General features: G+C 44.1%; 1 protein-coding gene across 1 annotated transcript in view; it reads right to left on the bottom strand.

Moving 5' to 3' along the window:
- Window positions 1-22,417, bottom strand: part of LOC128835464 (cytosolic phospholipase A2 epsilon-like) — a 56,237-nt gene extending 33,820 nt beyond the window's left edge. Inside the window, exons 1-8 of the mRNA XM_054024972.1 lie at window positions 22,307-22,417; window positions 21,819-21,905; window positions 15,620-15,689; window positions 5,085-5,221; window positions 3,191-3,319; window positions 1,892-1,932; window positions 1,224-1,266; window positions 312-387 (exon numbers count right to left, since the gene is read on the bottom strand). Of these exons, the coding sequence (XP_053880947.1) occupies window positions 312-387; window positions 1,224-1,266; window positions 1,892-1,932; window positions 3,191-3,319; window positions 5,085-5,221; window positions 15,620-15,689; window positions 21,819-21,905; window positions 22,307-22,417 (694 nt within the window). The remainder of the gene's footprint in view (window positions 1-311; window positions 388-1,223; window positions 1,267-1,891; window positions 1,933-3,190; window positions 3,320-5,084; window positions 5,222-15,619; window positions 15,690-21,818; window positions 21,906-22,306) is intronic.
- Between the last annotated feature and the right edge of the window lie 3,166 nt (window positions 22,418-25,583).

Genomic DNA, 25,583 nt, shown 5'->3' with positions numbered 1-25,583 from the left:
CCCATTTTCCGGCACATTGTGTAGGAAATACATCAGTCATATACATCAGTGCAAAGTGTGTGCAAAATGCTACCATTCAGATTTGGTAACATTTTATACACATTTTGCACTAGTGTAAATGACTGTACACTGTGCAGGACTAGGAGTAGTACGTCCAAAATCTCAGCCTGAATGTTGCTTTAAGGCAGTGGAATTTTAACAATCAGTTATAGATTCAGCCAGTGTAACCTATAATAAGGATTACACATTTCCCAGTTGCTGTTATAAAGGCTATAACTACTAATAACCAGTTAACGAAGCAATAACCTCACTTGTAGAATGTGTTTTTTTCTTCTTCTTCCACCTCCTCCTATCCACCTGAACTTCCAAGCAGGAAATTTCACGAGACTGTAACAAATATGACCAATAAGATGATTACACACAGAAAATATCGCAGAGGGAGACTTACCTCTTCAGCCCACTATTTTGCTACCAGGGTGGCAAATATTGGGAGCACTGTGGAGACAGCATGCTTGTTCCCTGATTCTAAGTGCCTTGCATTCTTCTGCAATGATTTCTCTGGCAGACTAAGAAGTAATATTAACAGGCTCTAGAGAGAGTCATATCTAATCCTCAGGTGAAAGGATGGTAGCTATGATACACATACCCTAGATTTCTATGAAGTGTGGTATAAAGCAAGAGAAAATGACGGCATTCTTCAAGGTCCTATAAGGATCCACCAGGACTCCCAAAGGGGAAAAATAAAGCTACAGAGAAAACAGATGTCCTTGATGAGTGAAGATTTGCTATGTATTTTTCATTGCGTTCATAACTAGTGGCAGTTAGGCTATGGAACGATGCAGGAGTACTGGCTGGAGTAGTAAAATGTCATTCCTGCAGTACTCCAATGGAAGTTTCTTCCAACAGTCACTGCAGGGAATAATGGGAAAGCACCGGCTGTGAGTGCTCATTGTTATGCCTTTTCCAGCTGGAGTCATTTCTATGGTGTGCTGGCTTGAGGAAGCTCACAGATACTCTAGTCTCAGCCATTCCCAACATAGACATTGTAGGGAATGGTGGGGAAATGCAAACTGTTCACAAGCTATCCAAGCTCAGATTTGCCTCAGCATGAGGAAGTGTTTAGGAGTATCAGCTCTGGGTCATTTTACTGATTCTCTAGTTTCTGCACAGTATGATAAGTATTGCTATGCAGTACAGGCAAGAGAAAAGAAAACAATATTTACCACTACTACTCCATTAGTGATGATGGTTTCAGGAAGATCCAGACTAGAAAACAAAATGAAAAGTACACATTTCACAATCAGTATCATACTACCAGTAAATACTACTTTAAGCATTTTTATATTGATCATTTTAATTTTTGGTTGTTCATAAAAAAGTGTAACTCTTTTGACTAGCTCCCACACTGGCTACTCAGAAGCAGAGATGGTTCAACTGTAGTCAAACCTCTGGGATAGGCTTGTGACAATTGTAATATCATTAATGACTGTGTGGGTCACATTGCCCCAGTGCCATGAATTGGCCAGGGGTGCCCACACCACTGACATGCATTTTACTGGTCCCAAGAAGCCAGCCTTGGACTCCTATAGGGGACCTAAATAACACATCATCGTTAGGAAAAATTACAGTGACACAAATTATTAATAAAAAGTGATATGGATATTTGTTGTGCTCTTCCCCCCACTCTGTCTCTTTTCTTCTCCCTCTTTCTTTTTTTTTAAAAAAAGATTTGTTTAAGTGTTCTCTGTTTTGGAAAAGAAAGGAATCTAGGGATGGGGCCTGGCTATTGAAGAGACAGCAGGGATATGAAATATTTTCCCTATTGATTGATTACTCTTGGAATTGCTACATCCATTAATTTCTGATTTCATAATATTTGAGGTTTACCCACAGGTTCTCCAGTGTGAACTCAGCCTCCAGCTCCTCCCTTCTCTGAAAATTAGAGAGAGAAATGAATGAAGCATGCAAAAACCTTCCCCAATAAGGGCAATAAGGGCAGCCCCATTGATTGTGTAAACTCTTCCTCCCCCTCCTGCCACCCCTGCCCTGATATTCAAGGATCTTCTGCAAAGTAGCCTTACATTTTGTGCTGCAAGTACAGTCAGTTAACTTCACTTTTTGGTCTCTAACAATATTCTGCTTCCCAGAAGCTCTCCCCACCATTAGGGGTGAGAAGCTCATTGCTTTGACCTCTCTGAGATCAAAAAGATGTTGATATTACTGAATGAACTAAGGACTTTCTCAATTTTCCTTATTAGTTGCTTGGACATAAGATATTAAACAGATCTCTTTCTTTCCTGTCAACTGTCCCTCCACTTCAGGCAGGGGCTAAAAATTTATCGCTTCAGAAAATATTGTGAAAATCTAAATAAGGCTTTGAGCATCCAAATCAGGGATGTTTAAGTGTGTAAAATGTGCCTTCTTGCCTATTTGCCAAATATGGAATTTGGTGCCAATATTTAAATATTAAACTCATGCAGCATATTTATCAGATTCTTGGTTTTATTACCAGTACAGACCAATACCTGTTTCAAGAGTCAAAATCACTATTGTGCTCCATAATTGCTAGGTCAATGGTGACAAGTTATGACACAGAATAATATTTTACTGCTTGTATAGTTCCTTCCATCAGAAATTCTAAAAGCACTTGACCCAAATTAGTTATTTAATCTTCATAACATGTCTGTTCCTTTTGGAGAGTCATTGTCCTGATACGAGTTTGCATGTGAGGAAACAGGTAGAGAGAGATTGATTTGTCCAAGGTGACTTGGCCAGACTACAACAGAGCCTGGGGTAGAGCCCAGGTCTTCCTCTCTCCCAGTCCTGTGTTTTAAAGACAAGACCAAGCTCCCTTCTTCAGAACTCCTCAGTGATGTAATTGGATATGTTCATCTCCAGAAGTTCAACATTGGTGATTCAGTCAACAATATCATCAAACCCTTGATAAATTCCTCTGACAAAGTATGTTGCAGTTCTGGCCAAACTATTCAATACAATGTGAAAGCAATTTTAGAGAGGCTTTGCTCGTAGATAGGCTGAAAGAAGTAAATATGGATAGATATATGGATGGATGGAGAGAGACTAACACTCACTAAGGTAAAAAAGAAATATAATACAAACTAACTTTATGAGGAAATTCCAGAGAAATGTATGCTTTCCACCTCGCTCTGCTTTTGATATCGGTTCTCACCTGTGGATTCAACTGGAACGTCATAAAAATTGTTTCTCCAAGTGGGATTTTAGCTATATCGAAGAGAACAATGAAGTGGCCATCATCTTGGACAATGTCTTCATCAAAGATTGTCAGTTCCAGGACGTTCTGGGAATAGAAATTAAGAATATATTCTTTGTTAGATGGCATCTAGGAAACAAGGTTCTCTGTGAATAATCTATATTTAGTGTGTGCATATAGTACAGGAAGATAAAGAAGGAAAGAAGTGGGGGAGAAATTGGCACAAAGACAGAAGAAGAGAGAGCTGATGAGTAAGTGAATAATCACTCATCTTTACTGGAAATATATTCTAATCTGAAGGTTGTATCAGGAATTCTATTTTGATTCTGTTTCCATTTGCAAATACCGTTCTGAAAAATTCTCCATCTGGATGAATCAGACAATTTAATTTTAAATGTAGATAATCTTATTTTAAAAACAGCGGTTGTAATTTATCAACTCATGAGAGAATAAATGTTTCCATTCAACAGGGAAGCAGTTATGGCTCCTGGCAATTTTTCCAAGGATTCATTTTTTAAAGTTCTCTGTTGGTTTTACTGATCCATATTCCTTCAAATTCATCACAGAACCAGCTGTGTTCAGGGAATGTTTGAGTATAATTTTCTTAGCAAGACCCACCTGAATAAAGTGCTTAACACTTTATGTGTCATATTGTAACAAAGCTGCTACTAGAAATTAGGAGTTCCTTGGTCTCAGTTCTGTACGCTGTTGTTCATTATCTCAAGCTACTACTCAATGAGAATTTGTTCTGATTGTGTAATGATTCTAATTTATATTTCATTGGGTGAATTTGTTGTCACTCTGCATTGTATCTCTCTATTGCTAGAGCATCTATCAGATGTTGGTGTTATACATATAATAAATAAATATCCTTCAGGGGAATTGAGTGAGTGAAATCTGAACTAAGTCAGAATTTTCTAGCTCTCCAGCTTGTTAGTGTAATTTTCAATAAACTCAGTTGAATTAGTTCAGAACCAGAAAATAAATTATGTTTCTAACTTGCCTCTGGAGTCTTATTCCAAACATTGAACTCAAACTCCAAACGTGTGTTACTGGAGTTGCTTATGTGATTCAAAGAGGAATTTTAAGGGTACTTTTAGCATCTAGTAATTGAAGGGATATTATATGCAGGATGCAAGAAAACCTTGTCCTGGCTTTGTCTAGACCAGAAGGATCTGGCTACAGGTGAGACACTAGCAGGGGTGAAAGTAGAAATAAGGACTTACCGGTACGGGGCTGGGTTGGGACCGGCTCTGGCCCCCGGAAGGGGTGGGGCCTCGGGCAGAAGGGGCGGGGATGGGGGGGGGTCAGAGCCAGCCCCGGCCCGCCCTGTACTGGTAAGTCCCCTCCCCCGCCGGGGTAACAGCGGTAGCCAGGGGCTCCGGCAGCAGTTTAAAGGGCCCCGGGCTCAGCCGCTGCTACCACCCCGGGCCCTTTAAACTGCTGCCAGAGCCCCCGGCTGCCGCTGCTACCCCAGGGCTCCAGCAGCAGGGCTCCAGGGGCTATTTAAAGGGCCAAGGACCCCTCTGCTTCTACCGCCCCAACCCTTTAAATAACCACCAGAGCCCTGGGGTAGCGGCGTTGGGGCTCCCGCGGCTATTTAAAGGGCCCAGGGCAGTAGAGGCAGCGGGAGCTCCAGCCCTTTAAATAGCCCGCGGAGCCCCCCCCCGCTACTCCAGGGCTCCAGCAGCAGGGCTCTGGCGGCAATTTAAAGAGCCTGGGGCTCCAACCACTACTGAGAACCCCAGGCCCTTTAAATTGCCGCCTGGGGAAACCGGGCTGCCCCGGTACAGTGCACCAGCTTACTTTCACCTCTGGACACAAGAGAGAGTACTCAGCATTTTTTCTGCACCTTGACCTGACTCTGGATCCTAAAATAGAAGGTTTCATTCCACACTGGATCCCTGCAGTTCTTGATAGTTTTGGTCCGGACCTTTTCAGCTGAAGCGGTCGGCAACCACAGGCTCACGTAGCAATCGGACTGGCTTACTATTGGAGAAAAGTACAGAATAATTGGCAATGTAATTTATAACTATACATATGCACACAAACACACACACGCTATATATGTATGTGTATATATACATACATTATGACCAATAAGAAAATCTATAATTACAATCAGACATGCTTCTGACAAAGTGGACATTCACCCACGAAAGTTTATGCTCCAATACAGCTGTTAGTCTTAAAGGTGCCACAGGACTCTCTGTTGCTTTTTACATAATTACAAGGTTCTCTACATGAGATGGTATATCAGCTTGCATGTCACACATTCCTTAGTGCTTCGGAAGGGTCTAGAGAAAAAATATCCTACCCTAAATTTGTTGATAAAACATAAAAGAAGAAAATCTCTCTTCTTGGAATCTTATTTACATATCTGTAATTTAGAAATAGATATGGGTGAAACCTCAAGATTTAGATAAGCACTCCAATTTTTGACTTGTCACATAGGGAGAGCCATGGTGTTATCCTCCCTCCATGCCAATCAGTGGAGCTGATCCTACTTAGGGTGGGAAGGAGTACACACTGAACCTCTTCAAGGGTAGCACAGTGGTTTGTGTTCTCTGTGACTCCATGGAGATAATAGTATAAGGCTATGTCTATGCTACCACTTATGTCCGCAAAAGTTATGTCGCTCGGGGTGTTAATGTTCCAGCCCCCTGAGCAACATAAATTACACTGGCATAAACGCCAGTGTGGACAGCGCTATATCGGCAAGAGAGCCTCTCCTGCTGACATGCTATCGCCACTCATTGGGGGTGGTTTAATTATGTCAATGGGAGCGCTCTCTCTCATCAGCACAGAACAGCTACATGAAAGATCTTACAGCTACACCACTGTAATCTCTGTAGTGTAGACATAGCTGCTGCTTCCAGGAGCCAGGCACAGCCACAGCACGAGCAGAGTGGGACAAGCCCCTGACCCCGCTCCCTGGCAGGAGCTCGAGGGCCAGATTAAAATGTTTGAAGGGCCTGATGCGGCCCCTGGGCCGCAGTTTGCCCGCCCCTGTCTTAGAAGAAGAGTGCCTATCCCAGGGAAAGCAGCTCCTATCCTCAGCAAACAAGGCAACACTTAGCATTGTTTGCAAACTGATTCAACATCATGTCTCAGTAGGTCACATAGCTCTGCAATCCAGGTAAATTGTTGGAAACATTCACCATCAATCACGCTAAGTATGTCCCTGTAGAATAAGAACATAACATAAGAATGGCCGTACCGGGTCAGACCAAAGATCCATCTAGCCCAGTATCCTGTCTACCGACAGTGGCCAATGCCAGATGCCCCAGAGGGAGTGGACCTAACAGGCAATGATCAAGTGATCTCTCTCCTGCCATCCATCTCCATCCTCTGACAAACAGAGGCTAGAGACACCATTCCTTACCCATCCTGGCTAATAGCCATTAATGGACTTAACCACCATGAATTTATCCAGTTCTCTTTTAAATGCTGTTATAGTCCTAGCCTTCACAACCCCCTCCCCACTGGACACATGGTGCTGCCGGGCCCCCTCCCTGCATGGCAGCTGCTGGAGCCGGCAAGCTGGGAGCTGCAGTAATGGGGAGAGGCAGCGGCCAAGCTGTAGGGAGAGCCACTATTTTTGCTGCTGCCTCTCCCCATGGAGCTAAAGCAGTGGCTCCTCCCTGCAGCTCCCAGTTGTTTGCCACTGCCTCTCCATGCAGAGCTAACACCTGGGAGCTGCAGGGAGGAGCCACTGAGGGTAAGAGGGGGGTGTACCTGGGAAGGCATGACTCAAGCTGATTAGGAGGGGCAAACCTTTAAATTGTGCCTCCCCCCAGCAGGCACCAGTTGTCTCTGGCAGAAGCCTCTAGTTCCACCACCCTGCCACAGGGCAGAAACCCTGAGCTCCCTCCTGAGTCTGGTAGGCAGAGAAGTGGGGGGGGGGGGGAGGGAGTTGGACTGGGAAGTGCCACAAGCTGCACTTTAACTGTAAAAGAGCCGCATGTGGCTCACGAGCCACATTTGGTCACCCCAGTATAGTTCATGAACTTAGTATAGTGAGAGAGATAACTCATCTCCTCCACTATTAACTAAGGTTTGTAATCTGTCCTTTAAATCGGCTTCTGTACCCAATGACTGGAAGTTAGCTAATGTAACACCAATATTTAAAAAGGGCTCTAGAGGTGATCCCAGCAATTACAGACCGGTAAGTCTAACGTTGGTACCGGGCAAATTAGTCGAAACAATAGTTAAGAATAAAATTGTCAGACACATAGAAAAACATAAGCTGTTGAGCAATAGTCAACATGGTTTCTGTAAAGGGAAATCGTGTCTTACTAATCTATTAGAGTTCTTTGAAGTGGTCAACAAACATGTGGACAACGGGGATCCAGTGGACATAATGTACTTAGATTTCCAGAAAGCCTTTGACAAGGTCCCTCACCAAAGGCTCTTATGTAAATATTCACACAGTCAGGTATCAGTGAGGTGTTCTCATGGGGAGGGTCAGTTCTGGTGGCATCATGGTCCCTGCAAGCCAATGGGGGAGCATCACTTCACTCCATGCTTTTACCCCTGGCACTGTCTAAAGACCCAAGACAAGGCTACTTACACTAGTTCTGACACTAAGTTCTTCCTCACTCCCAAATGGTGCAGCTTCTCAAGTTTTTCAGACTGTAAACTCTTTGAGGGCAGAGACTGCGCTTTATTAAGTGTTTGTATGGTACCCAGCACTGGCTGGGATCTTGAAGGGCTACAACAATATAAATATTACGGAGTAACAATAATGATAATGCAAAGGAAGAGTGACTGCCTGATGCAAGTTAGAATAGCACTGAGCAAAGACCAAATATTTCACATTATATATGCCACACATTGGCTATACAACAAAGGAGAAGGAGGAATTTCAGATAGTACTTAACCAAGTCATAATTGAAGTACCACAAGCTGAGTTCCTAATCATCGGAGCAGATCTTAACGGCTCTGAGTGAGAAAACAGACAAGGCTATGATGACTGTCACAGAGGACGAGGCTTTGGAACCATAAATGAAGCTGGTTAGGATGTCTTAGAGTTAGCCAGAGCCCATGGCCTAATTATTGCTAATACAAAGAGGGAGGATCACTTAATTAAGTACAAGAGTGATGTCAACAAGTCCCAGACTGACTACTTCCTGATTAGAAGGAGAGATTTAAAAACCCTAGGAGATTGTAAAGTGATTCCAGGAGATCAGATTGCAGAGCAACAAATTGCTTTAACAGATTTTTTATGAAAATTCTAGTGGAGGATAAAAGTCAAGTTGTGCAACAAAGGATAAAATGGTGGAGGTCCATGTGTAGGCAAGTTAATCTGAGATTTAAGGATGAGATGAAGGTTGGACAATGACCGAACAACCATTATGACGCCAATGAGGTTCAGGGGAAAATATTCAAACATGCTACAGAAAGTGCACAGCTGTGAGTGTACAAATGAAAGGAGATGTAGTGGTGGCCCAACGATGTACTAGAGGCTGTATAGAAGGAGGAAAGGTTTAAGTGATGGCAAAAAGTAAGAATGGGGCAAAGTTATGAGGAATACAAGCTGGTAAAAAAAAAGTGAAATGAACAGTTGCAGAAGCCAAGGGCCAAATACTGAAAGACTTATATGTGGGTCTACTTACGAAGAAAGTGGGAAAAGGAATATCCCCATTAACCAGTATCAGGCAAAGAAGGACTTGGGAGTTGTGAAACATGTCAAAGCAAAAATGAGATGGCGGAATCATTAGGAGAGGGCAGCTGTTTTGTGAGAAACTGCTTACTGAAACAACAAGGAGTCTGGTGGCACCTTAAAGACTAACAGATTTATTTGGGCATAAGCTTTCGTGAGTAAAAACCTCACTTCTTCGGATGCATAGAGTGAAAGTTACAGATGCAGGGATTATATACTGACACATGGAGAGCAGGGAGTTACTTCGCAAGTGGAGAACCAGTGTTGACAGGGCCAATTCAATCAGGGTGGATGTAGTCCACTCCCAATAATAGATGAGGAAGTGTCAATTCCAGGAGAGGAAAAGCTGCTTCTGTAATGAGCCAGCCACTCCCAGTCCCTATTCAAGCCCAGATTAATGGTGTTGAATTTGCAAATGAATTTTAGTTCTGCTGTTTCTCTTTGAAGTCTGTTTCTGAAGTTTTTTTGTTCAATGATAGTGACTTTTAAATCTGTAATAGAATGACCAGGGAGATTGAAGTGTTCACTTACTGGCTTATGTATGTTACCATTCCTGATGTCCGATTTGTGTCCATTTATTCTTTTGCGGAGGGACTGTCCGGTTTGGCCAATGTACATGGCAGAGGGGCATTGCTGGCACATGATGGCATATATAACATTAGTAGATGCACAGGTGAATGAGCCCTTGATGGTGTGGCTGATGTGGTTGGGTCCTCTGATGCTGTTGCCAGAGTAGATATGGGGACAGAGTAGGCAACGAGGTTTGCTACAGGGATAGGTTCCTGGGTTGGTGTTTCTGTGGTGTGGTGTGTAGTTGCTGGTGAGTATTTGCTTCAGGTTGGGGGGTTGTCTGTAAGCGAGGACTGGCCTGCCTCCCAAGGTCTGTGAGAGTGAGGGATCATTTTCCAGGATAGGTTGTAGATCGTGGATAATGCGCTGGAGAGGTTTTAGCTGGGGGCTGTATGTGATGGCCAGTGGTGTTCTGTTATTGTCCTTGTTGGGCCTGTCCTGTAGTAGGTGGTTTCTGGGTACCCGTCTTGCTCTGTCAATCTGTTTCCTCACTTCCCCAGGTGGGTATTGTAGTTTTACGAATGCTTGATAAAGATCTTGTAGGTGTTTGTCTCTGTCTGAGGGGTTGGAGCAAATTCGGTTGTATCTTAGGGCTTGGCTGTAGACAATGGATCGTGTGATGTGTCTTGGATGGAAGCTGGAGGCATGTAGGTACGTATAGCGGTCAGTAGGTTTCCTGTATAGGGTGGTGTTTATGTGACCATCACTTATTTGTACTGTAGTGTCCAGGAAGTGGATCTCTTGTGTGGACTGGTCCAGGCTGAGGTTGATGGTGGGGTGGAAATTGTTGAAGTCCAGGTGGAATTCTTCAAGGGCCTCCTTTCCGTGGGTCCATATGATGAAGATGTCATCAATGTAGCGCAAGTAGAGGAGGGGCACTAGGGGACGAGAGCTGAGGAAGCGTTGTTCTAAGTCAGCCATAAAAATGTTGGCATACTGTGGGGCCATGCGGGTACCCATAGCAGTGCCACTGACTTGAAGGTATAAGTTGTCCCCAAATCTGAAGTGGTTGTGGGTGAGGACAAAGTCACAAAGCTCAGCCACCAGGCTTGCTGTGGCCTCATCAGGGATACTGTTCCTGACAGAAGAAGTGAGGTTTTTACTCACGAAAGCTTATGCCCAAATAAATCTGTTAGTCTTTAAGGTGCCACCAGACTCCTAGTTGTTTTTGCAGATACAGACTAACACGGCTACCCCCTGATGCTTACTGAAGAGTATCTGAGGAAATAGCGAGGGAAGTATGAGCAAACAACAACCTCACAAGACTTATAACCAGGGTGGAGATTCAGATAATACTAAAAAAGATGAAATGTGGGACCAGATGGTTTATTAACCAAGGCATTTAAAGCACTAGGCCATGAGGGAGTGGTGATGATGACAAATGTCTTTAAATTAATCCTCCAAACTGGAAAAATGCCTGACGAATGGAGAAAGATAGAGACCAATATGATCTTCAAGGGTAAAGGGAATGTGCAAGAATGTAGTAATTACCAACTCATCAAGTTACTGAGTCACATGGTGAAGTGGCTGGAAAGAACTATTGAGAAAAGACTTTGTGAGGAACTGGAGCATCAAGTAAGTGTCAACCAATTTGAGTTTCTGCTTGGAATGTCAACAATGAAACCAGTGAATTGTCTATCCTTCTAAGGTAATGAGGGAATTGTGGGAAGGCATTGGAGGACTGTCAGCACTCAAGTGATTTAGCCTAGTCTCACTGCAAAGGGAGTCGCATAAGTGAAAGCCTCACTCAGGCTTTAGTTTACAGCCCCAGACAAGCCCCACTAGCCCTGGTTGAAAGCACCACTGAACTCAGGTGAGAGGGTTTTGTGTGTGAATCAGAAGGGAGCTAGGGCAACACCCAGGTAAGAGCCCAGGCTAATTCAGCAGTGAAGACATACCCAAAAATCCTAAAGTCCCCACCTGAATTTCCTGCTTGCTAGGACTCTCACAGCAGCCCCAGTGGAGGCATATAGGAGCAATGAGAGTCTGGCCGTGACACCCATGGTGGCAGCAGCAAGAGCAGGACAATAGGCAGGAACCAGAAGTATCACTGTCAGAGGCCCTATCACAGGGCTTCAGTTAAGTGCCAGTGGCAAGACCAGGGACTGATGTAACACTCCTCTGTCAGCCTGCAGAGAATGTCTCTTCACCCTCACTTATGCACTAACAGATGCAATCATTGCAAACTGCAGTATTAGATTTCAGCATGAGCATGCACACCTACACACTCTTACAAAACACCCAACTTGAAATTCTCAGAGAGATGTAACCTAAGTAATTGAACATTGTCCAGAGATTACTTCATATTGGATGGGAGCCATATCATGGAGTGGGGCCTGTGACAGTGCTGAGAACCAGCAGCTGAACCAGCACCCTGTAAGCCCAATTAATTTTCCCATGGAAGGGCCTGACTGAGGGAAGCTGGGGCTAATTATTAGATCAGTCTGAGCTAGGAGAGCTAACAGGCTAGTTAACCCATTAACTGAAAAAGCAGAAAGGCACACAGGAAGAAAGTGCAAAGGGAGAATGAATGAGAAGGAGAGGCTAGTACCGGGGTAGTGAGAGATCTCTGCATGGAGAGATGTCTTGACTCTGGCAAAATGGGATAATGTTTGTATGTCACTGTAAACAGAGCTGCTGTGGAGGACCGTAAAGAGGTGGTGGGTGAGATAAACTACACATCAGTGTTTACAAACCGGAGGTGTTAAGGCCATTTGTGTGAGAAGACAGAAGTGGAGAGCCATGCCCTGTCACAGGGCCTAAATCCCAAGTCAGGATTTTTGGTGATCGGTACATAGGTCAAGAAAGCGTAAAAGCTCCTGACCAAACCAACAATGGTGATCACACCTGCACGAACTAATGGAAGTTCAGGGTAAAAGCGGGAAATTTTGTCCAAGTGGAAATGGAGAGAATAGTTAATGGACGGGTAACCGTGCAAATTAGCAGTCCAGGAAGGCTGAATATTGATCAAAAAGAAAACAGCAGAAGCAAATACATTCAGTTGAGAAGGTGACTAGCTCCTATATTGAACACAAAGCAGATTAAAAATTACAAAAGTTATCCAAAAATTGGTAATCTTCTATTGGCACTCCAACCTGTAGGCACACTTGCATTAGCTGCTAAAGCTCACTATCCAAGAAGAAAGGTAAGTCATAGCACTGAGAGATGCTAAAGTAGTGGATGGTGATTAAGGCAGTGTAGAATGTATTCTCTATAAGTTCTAATTAAAACACAATGGTTATGTAGCTATTTACCATATTTTTTGTTGTAATATCATGTGGCTCTATGGAAAAGTTGGTAAGTTTTTTTTTTTTTTTTTGCTAAGGTTGAAAAGTCAAGCACTCAAAAATTAGGAACTTCCAGAATTAAGGTTATCTATACACTCTCTATTTGGCCTCTTTGTATATATGCATTATGATAGTCCTCAGTCACTGGATCACATAGTGTTGTTTTCATAGGACACCTGCCACACTCAGCACAGAGGATGGATTGGGCTCACTGAACAAGCAGCTGTTCAGTTTTTTGTTTTCTCCTCAATGCATTGCTCAGTGTTTTATTCAACCCTGTTGTCTCTTGTCTTATACTTAGATTGTGAGCTCTGTGTTTGTACAGCTCCTGGTACAATGGGATTTTGGACCATGACTAGGAGCCCTAGTCATGGAACATGGTGTTCCAAATGTCAGTATGGAAATTCAGTAGCATTTGCTGATAATGCCTGTTACTTGTACTTTATCTGCATGTAAAAAACTCTTCTCAAAATAATTAAAATAGTTAACATTTACACCACACTGTACATATTTCAATCCTTATACAGCATAAACTAACCAATCCTCAGCACCTCTATGAAGTCTGTATTTAAATATTATTCTAATTTTTCAGATAGAATATGAAACAGAGATCGATGGGTCGCCCTTGGCTACAGAGTGAGTCAGCAGCTGAGCCAGGACTAGACCTCAGACGTGTCCTTGATTAGTCAATTATTCCCATCACTAAGTCATTTCAGCCTCATTTTTAATTCTTGTCTAACTGGTCTCATTAAAAATCCTTTTGAACCAGGTATTACTTGGGCAATCACCAAACTAATCTGCTTGCTGCTGTAGTTTCTCACTTGTGAACAGCTCAGTCACAAGGGCAAGGTTTTTTTTCAGCACATATTTGTGTCTCTTCCTCTGGCCATATCTTGTGATTATTAGAAGCTGTCTTACAGTAGCACCTAGAGACCCTAATTGATATCAAGGCCCCCTTAGGCCAGGCACTGTACAAACACATGTAAAAGCTTACATTCTAAATAGACATAACAAAGGAAGTATTATTATCCACAATTTACAGAGGGGGAACTGAGGCATCGAGAGATCAGTTGACTTGCTAGGTCTTATATACTTTCCAAGGAACTGATTTGTATGTAAACCCCATATGATCTCAGGAGAATCAGTCCTGTGGCATATAGAACTATCTGGGACAAAAGTTCCAAGAGGTCTCTTAATTATTATGAGTGAATGATTGAAGTGGTTCCTGGCTCCTAGGCAGTTGATTCCAAGGGATCTTCTCCAAAATCCTTCCTGTCCCACAAGTAAAGGAAGAGAGAAGGCAGAAGATTCTGGAAGTGAATTGCTGACTAAGTGATGTAGGGTGGAGGGGTTTGTTTTTGTGGAACATTGGTACACCTTCTAGGGAGAGGGGGCTGTATAGTTTGGATGGTTCCACCTCAGCAGAAGGGGAACCTATCTCCTCAAGGACAGACTGGCTAGAATATCAGGAGGGTGTTTAATAATACTAGGGGAGGGTAAAAATAAGGAAGATATGAGCACTGATTTAGCACACACTCAAGATATTTAGAACAAATTAATCAAGGAACCAAAGGACACGAAGAGAAGAAATTCTTTAATTGCCTAAACAGCAATACTGGGAGCCTGGCTAACAAACAAGAGGAATTGGAATTGCTGATTTATGAGCATAAATTCAGTCTAGTTGGTATTACTAAAACCTGGTGGGATGAGTCATGCTATTGGAATGTTAAAATCAATGGTTATAACTTATTCAGGAAAGATCAAGTGGGCAAAGTGGGAAAGGGAATGCACTCTGTCAAAATGGCATTACCTGTTTCCAAGTAACTGATAACTCAGAAAATAGTATCTTGAATGTTTATGGATCAATGTTCTAACACATAAAAAACAGAAGATAGGGTATTAGTTGTTGTCTGCTACAGACCACCAAATCGCACTAGGGAACAGGATGACTGACTACTTAGGCTATTTATAATGTGTAGGGAAAAAAGCTGCATGATCACGGGGGACTGCAATCTGACTGACATATGCTGGAGATCTCATGCTGCCAGTACTAAAACATCCTAGGAATTTCTAAATATTATATAGAGGACATTTTCCTAACTCAAAAAGTGTTGCATCTAACCCAGAGGAATTTTATATTAGACCTCCTCTTGACAGATAAAGAGGAACTGATCACAGAAATCTAAATTAATGGAAGCTTAAGTACAAGTGATCATGACTTGATCACATTTATAATGTGGAAAAGGAATAAAGTCCAGACCAATTATATATATATATACACTTGGGGTTTTCAAAGCGCCAATTTCCACAAATCTGAGAACAATTATGAGCCAGATCAGCTGGGAGGAGGAAGTTAATGAGGAAAATGTGAATGATAATTGGGAATTGTTTAAGAACACTTTACTAGAAGCTCAAAAAGCCACAGTCCCACAGCCGTAGCACAATGGGGTCCTGGCTCCATGACAGGTGCTACTACAATAATAATAAATAATAATAATAATTTGATTGTCTGATTATAGTTTGACAATATTCTGAACATGTATGATAGCCCAGACACTCTTCACTACTCCAAGTATCTGTGATAAACTGCAGTTCTACTGTATTTGGGTAACAGTATAGTTATTTGTCCTCATGGAACTGGACTGTAGATAATATTCTCTGGAAATAATTTGTGTGCATGGGTCCATTTCACAACACACATATGGCCAAATTCACTGCTGCTTTAGTCATTCTGCTGGTTTAATTGAAGTCAGATTCATCCTTGGAATTAAGTTACCTCACGAATGAATCGCCGTTGTTGCTCATCTGTATTCTCAGTCATTCTAGAACTAGGAGGAGCCCCAAAGGAACAGTAAAGGTACTCACAAAAGTCTCCCTGAGGAAGATTTCTCATTCGTATGATTCTTACGGTGAGCAAGTAGCAAAGTGATGCTTCCTTGGTAGAAAAATGACATATAAAATACATGTGTGAACATTATCCTATGGAATGTTTTTATTTATTGTAATTTATAACAACACATTAAAAGGAGCCCCACTGCTACTCATGGAGCCTATTTAAAATAACAAATTGGTCAAAAATAAGACCCACAAAACAAATCCCAGAAATCTCCACTCTTAACATAACTCAGTAATAGGTGGAATTTTCCCCACCGTAACTCCAGCCCCCATTTTACAAAAATCACTCCTATCGGACAGGGCCGGCTGCAGGGTTTTGCCCCAAGCAGCAAAAAAAAAAAAAAAAAAAAAAAGCTGCGATCGCGATCAGCTCTACCGCCACCGCTTCAGTCTTCGGCAGCAATTTGGCCACTGGTCCTTCGCTACGAGAGGGAGTGAGGTACCTGCCGCCAAAGAGCCGGACTTGCTGTTGGCCGCCCCAAGCACCTGCTTGCTGGGCTGGTGCCTGGAGCCGGCCCTGCTATCGGACCCCAAACTCTTCAGCTGCCCAAGCAAGATGTAGAGCAGAGAAGAAAGGCAAACGAAAGAAATAACCAACAGATGAGGAACCTTAATTAGCCAACAATACAATTTTCATATATTAATCATCTAAGACAATTTCTTGATTTAAATTGTCTCTCGTACCTAAAACATCCCAGCATGAGATAGTGATTAAACAAAATCAGGGGTATTCTCTTTGGTTTTGTGTGATGGTTTAACAAAATCCTCTGATGTTTTAGAATCAAATTCAAGGCCCATTTAGAGGCTTCTACTTTTTATGCAGTTTTTTGATGTAAGGAGAAAAAATTAAAAAAAAACTTTGGTTTTTTTGTTTCAAAAGGTAGAATTTTAATTTTGTCAGAACTAGTGACCACCAATACAGACCACATGGTTAGTTTCTCTCCTGCATTAGGTGAGTGGCAACTAATCATAGCAAATCTCTTTTTAGTGTAGGCCTTCCACTTAGGCCTCCTTTACTCTCAGCATGGTAAGGAATTCTTCACCATAGCAACTATGGAAGTCCTAGTGTAGACTGGACGCTGGTACTTTTCCCTTTGTGTGGTCTGGGCTTTCTCTATGACTGTATGGGGTCCTGAGTAAGTCCAAAAAATGTCATTCTAAAAAGTCTTCCTGGGTTGTGTTTCCACAGCACCCAGATTCAGTCTAGAACCTCAACTTCTCTTGCTTTCTGCCAATAAACCATCAGAAAGGGAAAATCTCAAAGCCAAAGTCTTGCAGGGTATGTCTACACAGCCCACAGCAGCGAGTCTCAGAGCTAAGGTCAACAATCCGGGCTCACGGGCTTGCTGTACGGCACTAAAAACACCTGTGTAGATGTTGCAGCTCGGTTGGAGCTCAGGCTCTGAAGCCCATCCCACTCCCTAGGCTTCAGAGCCTGAGCTCCAGCCCGAGCCTGATTGTCTCCATAGCTGTTTTTAGCACTGTAGTACGATCCCAAATCTGTCAATCTGGGCTCTGAACTCACTGCTGCTCACTATGTAGACATACCCTCCGAGACCAAGGCAGCTCCAGGAAGCCTTTCCATCTCCCTCCTAGTACTTCTTCAAAGGACGGAGGGAGAGATATGCAGTGATCTTCCCTATTCATCCTACCCCGAGATACAGGAATCACTTTGAAGGGGGCTGGTAGTCCTTTAACAAGCCAGTCTCCAAGACAAGAGAAAATGAGATTTACTCTTTATAGGGGAGGGCAATTTGGAGAAATCTTGCTTCTTTGTTCCAAAATACTGCATATGGTCCAGTCCTACCAGCAAACTGGCAGACATTAAAGTTATCCTGAACAAAATAGCATCTCCTGAAACCAGGAACCCTGGCCATTTGCACTATTAATGGAAATAGCAGTTCCTTCATGCTGCTAGGACTTTTACGGCACTGGAGATTAACATTCCCTTTAAATAAAGCCTTAAACAAACAAACAACCCCCCCACAAAAACTAACCTCCAACTCCCAAATGGAAGGAGCCCTTTGTAATAACTATGAGCTGGCCTCAGCTTAGATAGAAGCAACCATCTTCAATTCCTTCAGTGTGTTTTCTAGTATTAGTGGCAAACATACAAGAAGGCAAAAATAGCTACTCAAGAGTTCTAAAGGAAGACAAAGAGGACCTTGGTTAATGCCCATTTCACACCCCTAATGAGATTTCATGACTTCATAAAACTTTCTGATAATGCATCAGACAGAAAAGACAAGTGGGATTTCTTCTGTAAATGGTCACACTTCTTATATATCCAATGCCACAGACCTGGGCATGCTTTCCTAAAACAAATACAATCACTACCGTGTTACACCAAGCAGTAATTGACTGCCTCCACCATACCCAAAAATCAGGCAAACGTTTGTGCATATAGATGAACCTTTCATTGTATTATGCTCTGTAGCTGGATGAGCTTTGCACCATTTTACTTGGCTTATGCCTTGGGCTAAATATTTGTTATAAACACAGGAAGTTTCACAATACCTCTGTCAGGTAAGCATTTTCATCATATTACAGATGGGCAGCTGAGTCACACAGACATAAAATGACTTGCCCAAGGTCATACAGGAAGTTTGAGGCAGAGACAGGGAATAGAATCCAGATCTCCCAGCACACAAGCCTGTCCTTAACCAACCCTCCTTCATAGTTTACTATGGAAAAGTGAACATGTTTGACCTTGTTTCATACCAATGTGAACACTGGGACTTCAGAATTTCAATTCAAGGATTCAGTGCTGCCAACTCCTGCAATTTTACTTCAAGCCTCACCATATTTGGTGTTTATCCAAAAGCCCCAGCTTCTGGAGTTATGTGATTATATAAGACTCTCTGCTTTCGTTTAAAAAAAATAAGTTTATAGCTCTTATGGTGGCAGAAAAAAACTTGAAAATGTGAATTCAAACAATTCAAAAGCCAGAGATAAATACCCCCCCCCCCAAATGTATTACTTTAAAAAAATCTCATGATTGCTAAATGCTTGGGGATGGCAATTCTGAGCATTACTAAAGTTGCTACATTTAGATGAGGCTGTGAGAAGAGGAGCAGAGAGCTGAAGTGATGGGGAGGAGCCTACCTTATCTCAGGCCTTGTACTGAATACACACAGTTTTCTTACTGCTTTAACTGTATCTGTTCAGAAGCTTAAGCTATACAATTCTAAGCATCTTTGTATCCCTTAATCTGCATCCACACTAGGGGTTGTATCACTTTAATTTTGTCTGTTGCAAAACAAAAGGATGTTTCAAAACAGATATAGTTAAAGCAATACAAAAACTGTTGTAAGACCAGGTTTTACATTCCTTATTAGTTGCTTTTCCTGCTATATTACATCCCCTTTTTAAGCGCCAGCATGCAAGATACACACCCACTGAATGCCAAATCAGGGCAAATTATACTATGTTCCCACTTACATCAATTTGCAGACCCAACAGGTGACTCGTCACCATTTTTCCACTCTCAGTTACACTTTTAAAATGAGAATTCCCCTCCGCTGAAGCTGCCAGAGTACCTCTACTGAGCGTGATTTACATATTTTTGGACAACTTATGAAATTATATAAACAAATATTTTATACCCTGTGGATTTCTGTGGAACTTGAACTTTCTTTGTACAGAAAAGAGGCCAATTTCCCCACATTTCCCATGAGTCATATTCCTGAGTCCCATTTTATTATAGACACCATTAGTGAACTTGAGATAGCTTTTCATTTAAATCCACCCAGTTTTGCTTTGAGGCAACAGCTGTATATAATGCATAGCCAGCAGTAAGCAATCCAGGAATGGATAGAAATATTTGCATTGATATTTCTAATGTATAATAAACACAAATGTAGATCTAGAACTGATTCCCAAGCAATCCTGCAGGCACCACCGGCTTTCTTCCCTTAGAAGCCTTTTATTGTGATGACTTTCCATCCAGCAGAGCTTGAAGGAACATTTGTTTTGGAAATTGGGGTTTATCATTAAAAAAAACAAAGGACTTTCAACAATCGTGTTATGAATGTGAGACACTAGGCCACATTCTCCTTTCACTTTGGTATAAATGAGTAGTAACTTGATTAAAGTCAGTGCAGATATGCTGGTGTAAAAATGATATAAGTGAACCAAGAATCAGGCCCACTGTCTATGATATCAAGTATCAGGGGGCAGCAGTGTTAGTCTGAAGAAGTGAGGTTTTTTACCCACGAAAGCTTATGCCCAAATAAATCTGTTAGTCTTTAAGGTGCCACCAGACTCCTTATTGTTTTTGTGGATACAGACTAACACGACTACCCCCTGATACTTGACACCACGCAAGGCACTAAATTTAGCCGTATGGAGTGGAAATCCATCAATCTCAACATGCATCTGAAGAAGTGAGGTTTTTTACCCACAAAAGCTTATGCCCAAATAAATCTGTTAGTCTTTAAGGTGCCACCGGACTCCTTGTTGTTTTTGTCTATGATAGTTACTCCTGGGGGAATTCTGCGCCGCTGCGCATGTGCAGAATTCATGTCCCCTGCAGATTTCTTTGCTTCCCCACAGAAAAATGGCTTTCTGACAGGGAAGCAAAGGGAAGCCACAAGAGTGGTCATGCAACCCTCCCCAGCAGTATGTTTTGGGTGCCCAGGGCAGCTGACAGAGAGGTAAATCACTGTGGGGCAGGGGCTAGGGCTGGGGAAGACCTAGCTGGTGGCTCCTACCCTGCACAGGGCTCAGCTGCTAGTCCCGGCTGGGCTGAGGAAGACAGGATTTCCTCTTCCCCTGCACAGCATCCAGGGCCAGGTCAGACCCACCCCCAGATTTCTCCCCAGGTTGCAGGAAGCTCTGCAAATTGCCCCCTCCCCTACTTCCTGCATCCATCACTCCCCTCAGCTGCAGGGGGAGGGATCACTGTACAGGGATCTGCTCCCAATCTGAATAATTCCCGTGCATCCAGACCCCCTCATACCCACACCCTCTCGCCGAGCCTTACTCCCCGTACCCAGAACCTCCCTTACTGAGCCCCACTCCCCCACACCTGCACCACCCCAATGAGCCTCCCACACCCAGATCTCCACCCCACTGATCCCCACTCTCCCTGCATCTGGATCCCTCCACTGAACCCCCCATACCCAGACCCTCCTGCTGAGCTCTATCCCCCCCTTACCCAGAGCCGTCCCACTGAGCCCCAACCACTTGCACCTTGACCCCCCCTGCAGAGTCCCATTACCATTGCACCCAGAAACCCCCAACAAGCCCATGTGCATCCAGATCCCCACACACACACATCCCCCACTGAGCTGCCCACACCCAGGTTGCCCCACACAGAACCCTCTGAACCCACACCTGGATCCCTCCACACTAAGCTCTTCCACTCTTGGATTCAGCTGGGTTGAGCCTGCCTGCCCACACCTGGTTCACCAGGCATGGAGGGGCAGGGCCCTGGGGTGTTTCTGGGGCAGGCCCAGTCCTTGTGCTGTGTCAGGGTTGGGTGCAACCTCACCACTGAATCCATGTCCCGGGAGGGAGCTGCAGAGTGATATCCCACCTCTGTGCAGCCAGTGGCCTGTGTTCCCCAATGCCATGCTGGAGCCTCCACATGTATTTGACAAATAAAATTTACAGAATTTTGCAGAATTTTAAAATATTGTGCGCAGAATTTTTAATTTTTTTGGCACAGAATGCCCTCAGGAGTAATGATAGTAAATAATATACAATGGTGAGTCCACCTAAATGAATCTCTTTGAAAGGAATGAAGCTATGAAATGAATATATGTTGCCTGTTACAAACAGAGAGAGAAATATAGCACAAAAGAATAATGGGATTCAGACAGGGCTTAATTTATAATGAAAGAGATACTGGAGATCAAGCAATTAGGTGCCAGGGCTCAAGCAATTTTTTTACATTCATAACTAGTGAAGCAAGCCCAGATGTGTCAGGGCGATGAACTGCCAAGACTAGAGGTGCTGGGGTTCAGCCCTGGCAAGCCCTGGCACAAATTAAGCTCTGGATTCAGATGATTAACATAAGAAAATTTCAACATGGAACCTAGTATCACTAAATATTCAACACTTTGATAACTAGTAAATTCATTCCAAAACTCCTGCCCCCACTCGCCCTCCAAAAAAATCCATAAACTTATTTATTCTCCCCAAAATGTTGTCTATAGTATGGTACCTTATAGTCAGCATCCCACTGTACTGCCCGCTGCTTCATCCATTTAGTTCCTACATTTCCCAATGGGTCTGTTTTGCTGTTTAAGTCCTGGGGGAGGGGGGAGAGAAAGAATGGGCAAGTGGTAATATTTGAAAATATTTTTCCATTTTCATATTATAAATTCATAATTGCAGCACCATATTTTGACTTCAAAGTGTGGAGCTGTTGCTTATTCACTCCCAATGTGGCACAATGGTGTGCTAAGCAGCAGGTCAGTCTGTACTTCCTTTTTGTTTTTATTGACAAGGCTCTTGGTAAAATGAAAAAAATATGGAAGTGTCAACCATTTCTATAAAATATGGTAAGGGTGCTAACTCCCCACAACTGTAGATGTCAGAGGAACAGCAACCCTGACTGATAAGGCAGGACTGAAACTCCATGCACTCGGTTGTGCCGTTCTGGATCAGGGTCTCAGCAAATCTTATTTGGTTTTATTTATTTTTTCTTACCTTATGGAAGCCAGCAGGTGATTCCATTGTGGTCTCTGCTACATTCAAGTCAGGCGCTATCAATGGTACTGGAGTACTAGGTTCCACAGCAGGCAATGACTCCTGAAACATATGTGCAGACTTGAAAACAGCCAGAGTTGCTGAGCCGGTGCTGTAAACATATTGACACAGAGCCCTACCCCTCTGTGATTCTCTTAACAGAAAGAATCCCTGCCCACTTTCCTCACAATAAGAGCAAGTCTGTTGCAAGAGTGGGATATTCTTTTGCAGCTGAAGTGATGGAGGATCAGGATATGCAGAGGCCAAAGGGGCACATGCTTTGGGCTTTTAGGCATTGCCCATACGGGGAGCAGTGGGAAACAATGTGCCACTCCTTTGAGGTTCAAATCCCACTTTTGCTCTCCTGTTGCAATGAGGACAGAGAGGGGGAGCAAGTTGCTACAGCCATTAAGAGAAGGCCTGATACTTGTCCCTTGCCCAGTGTCCAACCAGCTTGGCTCCACTCCCTCCCAGATCACCTGCTTGGGGCAGGGAGCACAGTGGAATAACTGTTACCAAAGCTGAGGGGGACACAGACCTCCTTCATAGTACCACAAACATCCCCTTGCCTCCTGACATAATTTACCTCCTACACTTCCACCACCAATAAGCCTGAAAACACTTCTCTCTCCTCAAACATTCCCCCTCCCTCACTCCTTCCAAATTTCCAGTTTCTCCTCCCTTTCCCTCCAAAAATACCTCCATCTCTCCAAGGCTTCTTCCAACCCTATGTCCCCCTGAATTTCCCTCTCCAAGTCTCCCTTTAAGGCCCTTCCCTGAGTTTGTGTCCTCTCCAGGGTCCCCCAAAAGCCTGTCCTCCCAAGACCCTCCATATCAATGTCCCTTCTGAGGTTGTTTCATTACAAGGTCCCCCCATAGCTGTGGCTCTTCACAAGATCCCCTATGAGTCTGGATTCCACCCCAGCTTCAACCCGCAAGGTCACCCCACAGCCCAAGTTCTTCCCTGGTTTCCCTATCTTCAATTCCTGAACTTCTTTAATGGTGAGGGAAGGAGGAGCTGCTGCTGGACAGGGGTTGGTGCAGCATTAGGAATATGCTACACAGGAGTCCTCCTAGGGCACCAAATTTTATGGGCACCTGTGATTGTGACTTAGCCACATAACCCCTCACCAGCTGTGAACTGTAGCAGTGCGGTTTTCACTCATCTGTCCCTAGCACACTTGCAGTGGGACTGTCTTTTTAAGGCATAGTCCAGCAGTGAGATCGTTATGGCTCCAGCCTAGCTGTCCCTCCCCCAGCTTTCAGGGGCACCCTCTGCACTGTGTCTTTAAGGGCACCCTATGCACTCATACATGTGCATACACCAATGACCAAAAGCTGGAGCTACCACTCCAGTACAGCTCCTGCATGGCTGGCCACTATAGAGCCTCAGTTTCAGCCTTTAAAGGGCAGCCCCCTTGTATCGGCTTCGCTACAAACACTATACTGGCTGGGTACTCCCCTGAACAACTTTGGGAGGTGGCAAAATACAGTGCCAGCCCTGGTCCAATGGAATTCAGGTGTCCATGCTGTGAGGCCCAGGACTATATAGTTTTTGCACTTAGTGTAACGTGACACACCAGCTACTCCTGGGGGAATTCTGCGCCACTGCGCATGTGCCGAATTCATGTCCCCCACAGATTTCTTTGCTTCCCAACAGAAAAATGACTTTCTGACAGGGAAGCTGCAAGAGCAGTCATACACCACTCCTTTGCTGTGCAGGTACATCATTTCAGGCACTTGGAGCAGCCGGCAGAGAGGTAAATCACTGCAGGGCTGGAGCACCCCAGTCAGTGGCTCCTACCCTGAGCCAGGATCAACTGCTAGTCCCAGCTGGGCTGGAGGCAGGAGAGGAGGGGCTGCAAGGAGTGGTTGGGGCTGTGTCAAACCGAACTCCAGAAACCTCCCCCAGCTGCAGGAAGCTCAGCATCCTCCCCTGCTTCCTGCCCCCATCGCTCCTTAGCTGCGGGGAGAGAGGTCACTGTATGGGGAGCTGCTCCCCCGTCTACCCAACCCCCATGCATCCAGACCTCCCATACCCAGACACCCCTGCCAAGCCTCACCCTATACACCCAGAACCCCCGTAGCCCTCCATACCCGAATCTTATCCCACTGAACCTCAATCCCTGCATCGGGAGCTCCCTGCACCCAGACCCTTGCCTCCAGACCCCCACCCCTGCACCCAGACCACCCCCCACTGAGCTCCCTGCACTCAAATCCCCACTCTGAGGAGCCCCACCCCCTGCACCACCTTGAGCCCCCACATCCAGACCCCAATGCCACTGACCCCAACCAGCTGCACCAAGACCCCCACCCCACCAAACCCCACTCTCCCAGCACCCAGACCCTCCGCTGAGACCCCCACACCCAGACCCATTCGCTGAATCCCAACAACCTTCACCTAGAAGCCCCTGCAGAGTCCCATTGCCCCTGCACCTGGAACCCCACCCCCCAACAAGCCTCTGTGCATCCATATCCCACAACACCTAGACACCCACACACACCGAGCTGCCTGCACCCAGATTGTCCCACACAGAATCCTTTCACACCACACCTGGATCCCCCCCATAGTGATCCCCCTCCACACTTGGATCCTGCCTGGTTGAGCCTGCTTGCCCCACACCTGGTGTGCCTGATGCAGAGGGGCAGGACCCCAGGGTATTTCTGGGGCAGACCCAGACCTTGTGCTGTGTCAGGATCGGGTGCAGCCTCACCACTGAGTCTGTGTCCCGGGGGTGGGGGGGCTGCAGGGTGATCTCCCACCTTTGTGCAGCCAATGTCAATCCCTTACCTCTCTCTAAAAGTGCGAAGTTTAAAAAAGTTCAATGAATAGAAGATTGTTGGGGGCGGAATAGATCTGGACAAGGAGAAGAAGTCTGGAAATAAATGAGAGATGCGAGGGACATATGTTTTTTTGTTAAAATATTATATGTTTGCTGTTGAAGAAAAAAATCCAGAATACTTAATGTTGTTGTTTTAGTTAAATAAAACAATTTAAATGCCTGTCTGGTGATGTTCTCCTCCTAATACAGCATGGCAAGAAAATCCTCCAAATATTAATGATTAACCTGTGGAATTGGAGATATTTATGAAGTCAGTGGGAGGTGAACTATTTGTTTCAATTACCTTTTGTAAATGAAAGAACCAAACAATCATTCATTTTCTGATATAGCTGTAAAACTAATCTGAAAAGTTTTCAAAATAAATCACTATTTAAAAATTGATTTAAATCAAATCC

This window comes from Malaclemys terrapin, chromosome 4, assembly GCF_027887155.1.
Source record: "Malaclemys terrapin pileata isolate rMalTer1 chromosome 4, rMalTer1.hap1, whole genome shotgun sequence".
Taxonomy (NCBI): domain Eukaryota; kingdom Metazoa; phylum Chordata; order Testudines; family Emydidae; genus Malaclemys; species Malaclemys terrapin.
The sequence above is the reverse complement of the archived record's forward strand: the minus strand, read 5'-3'. Positions and strand labels throughout refer to the sequence as shown.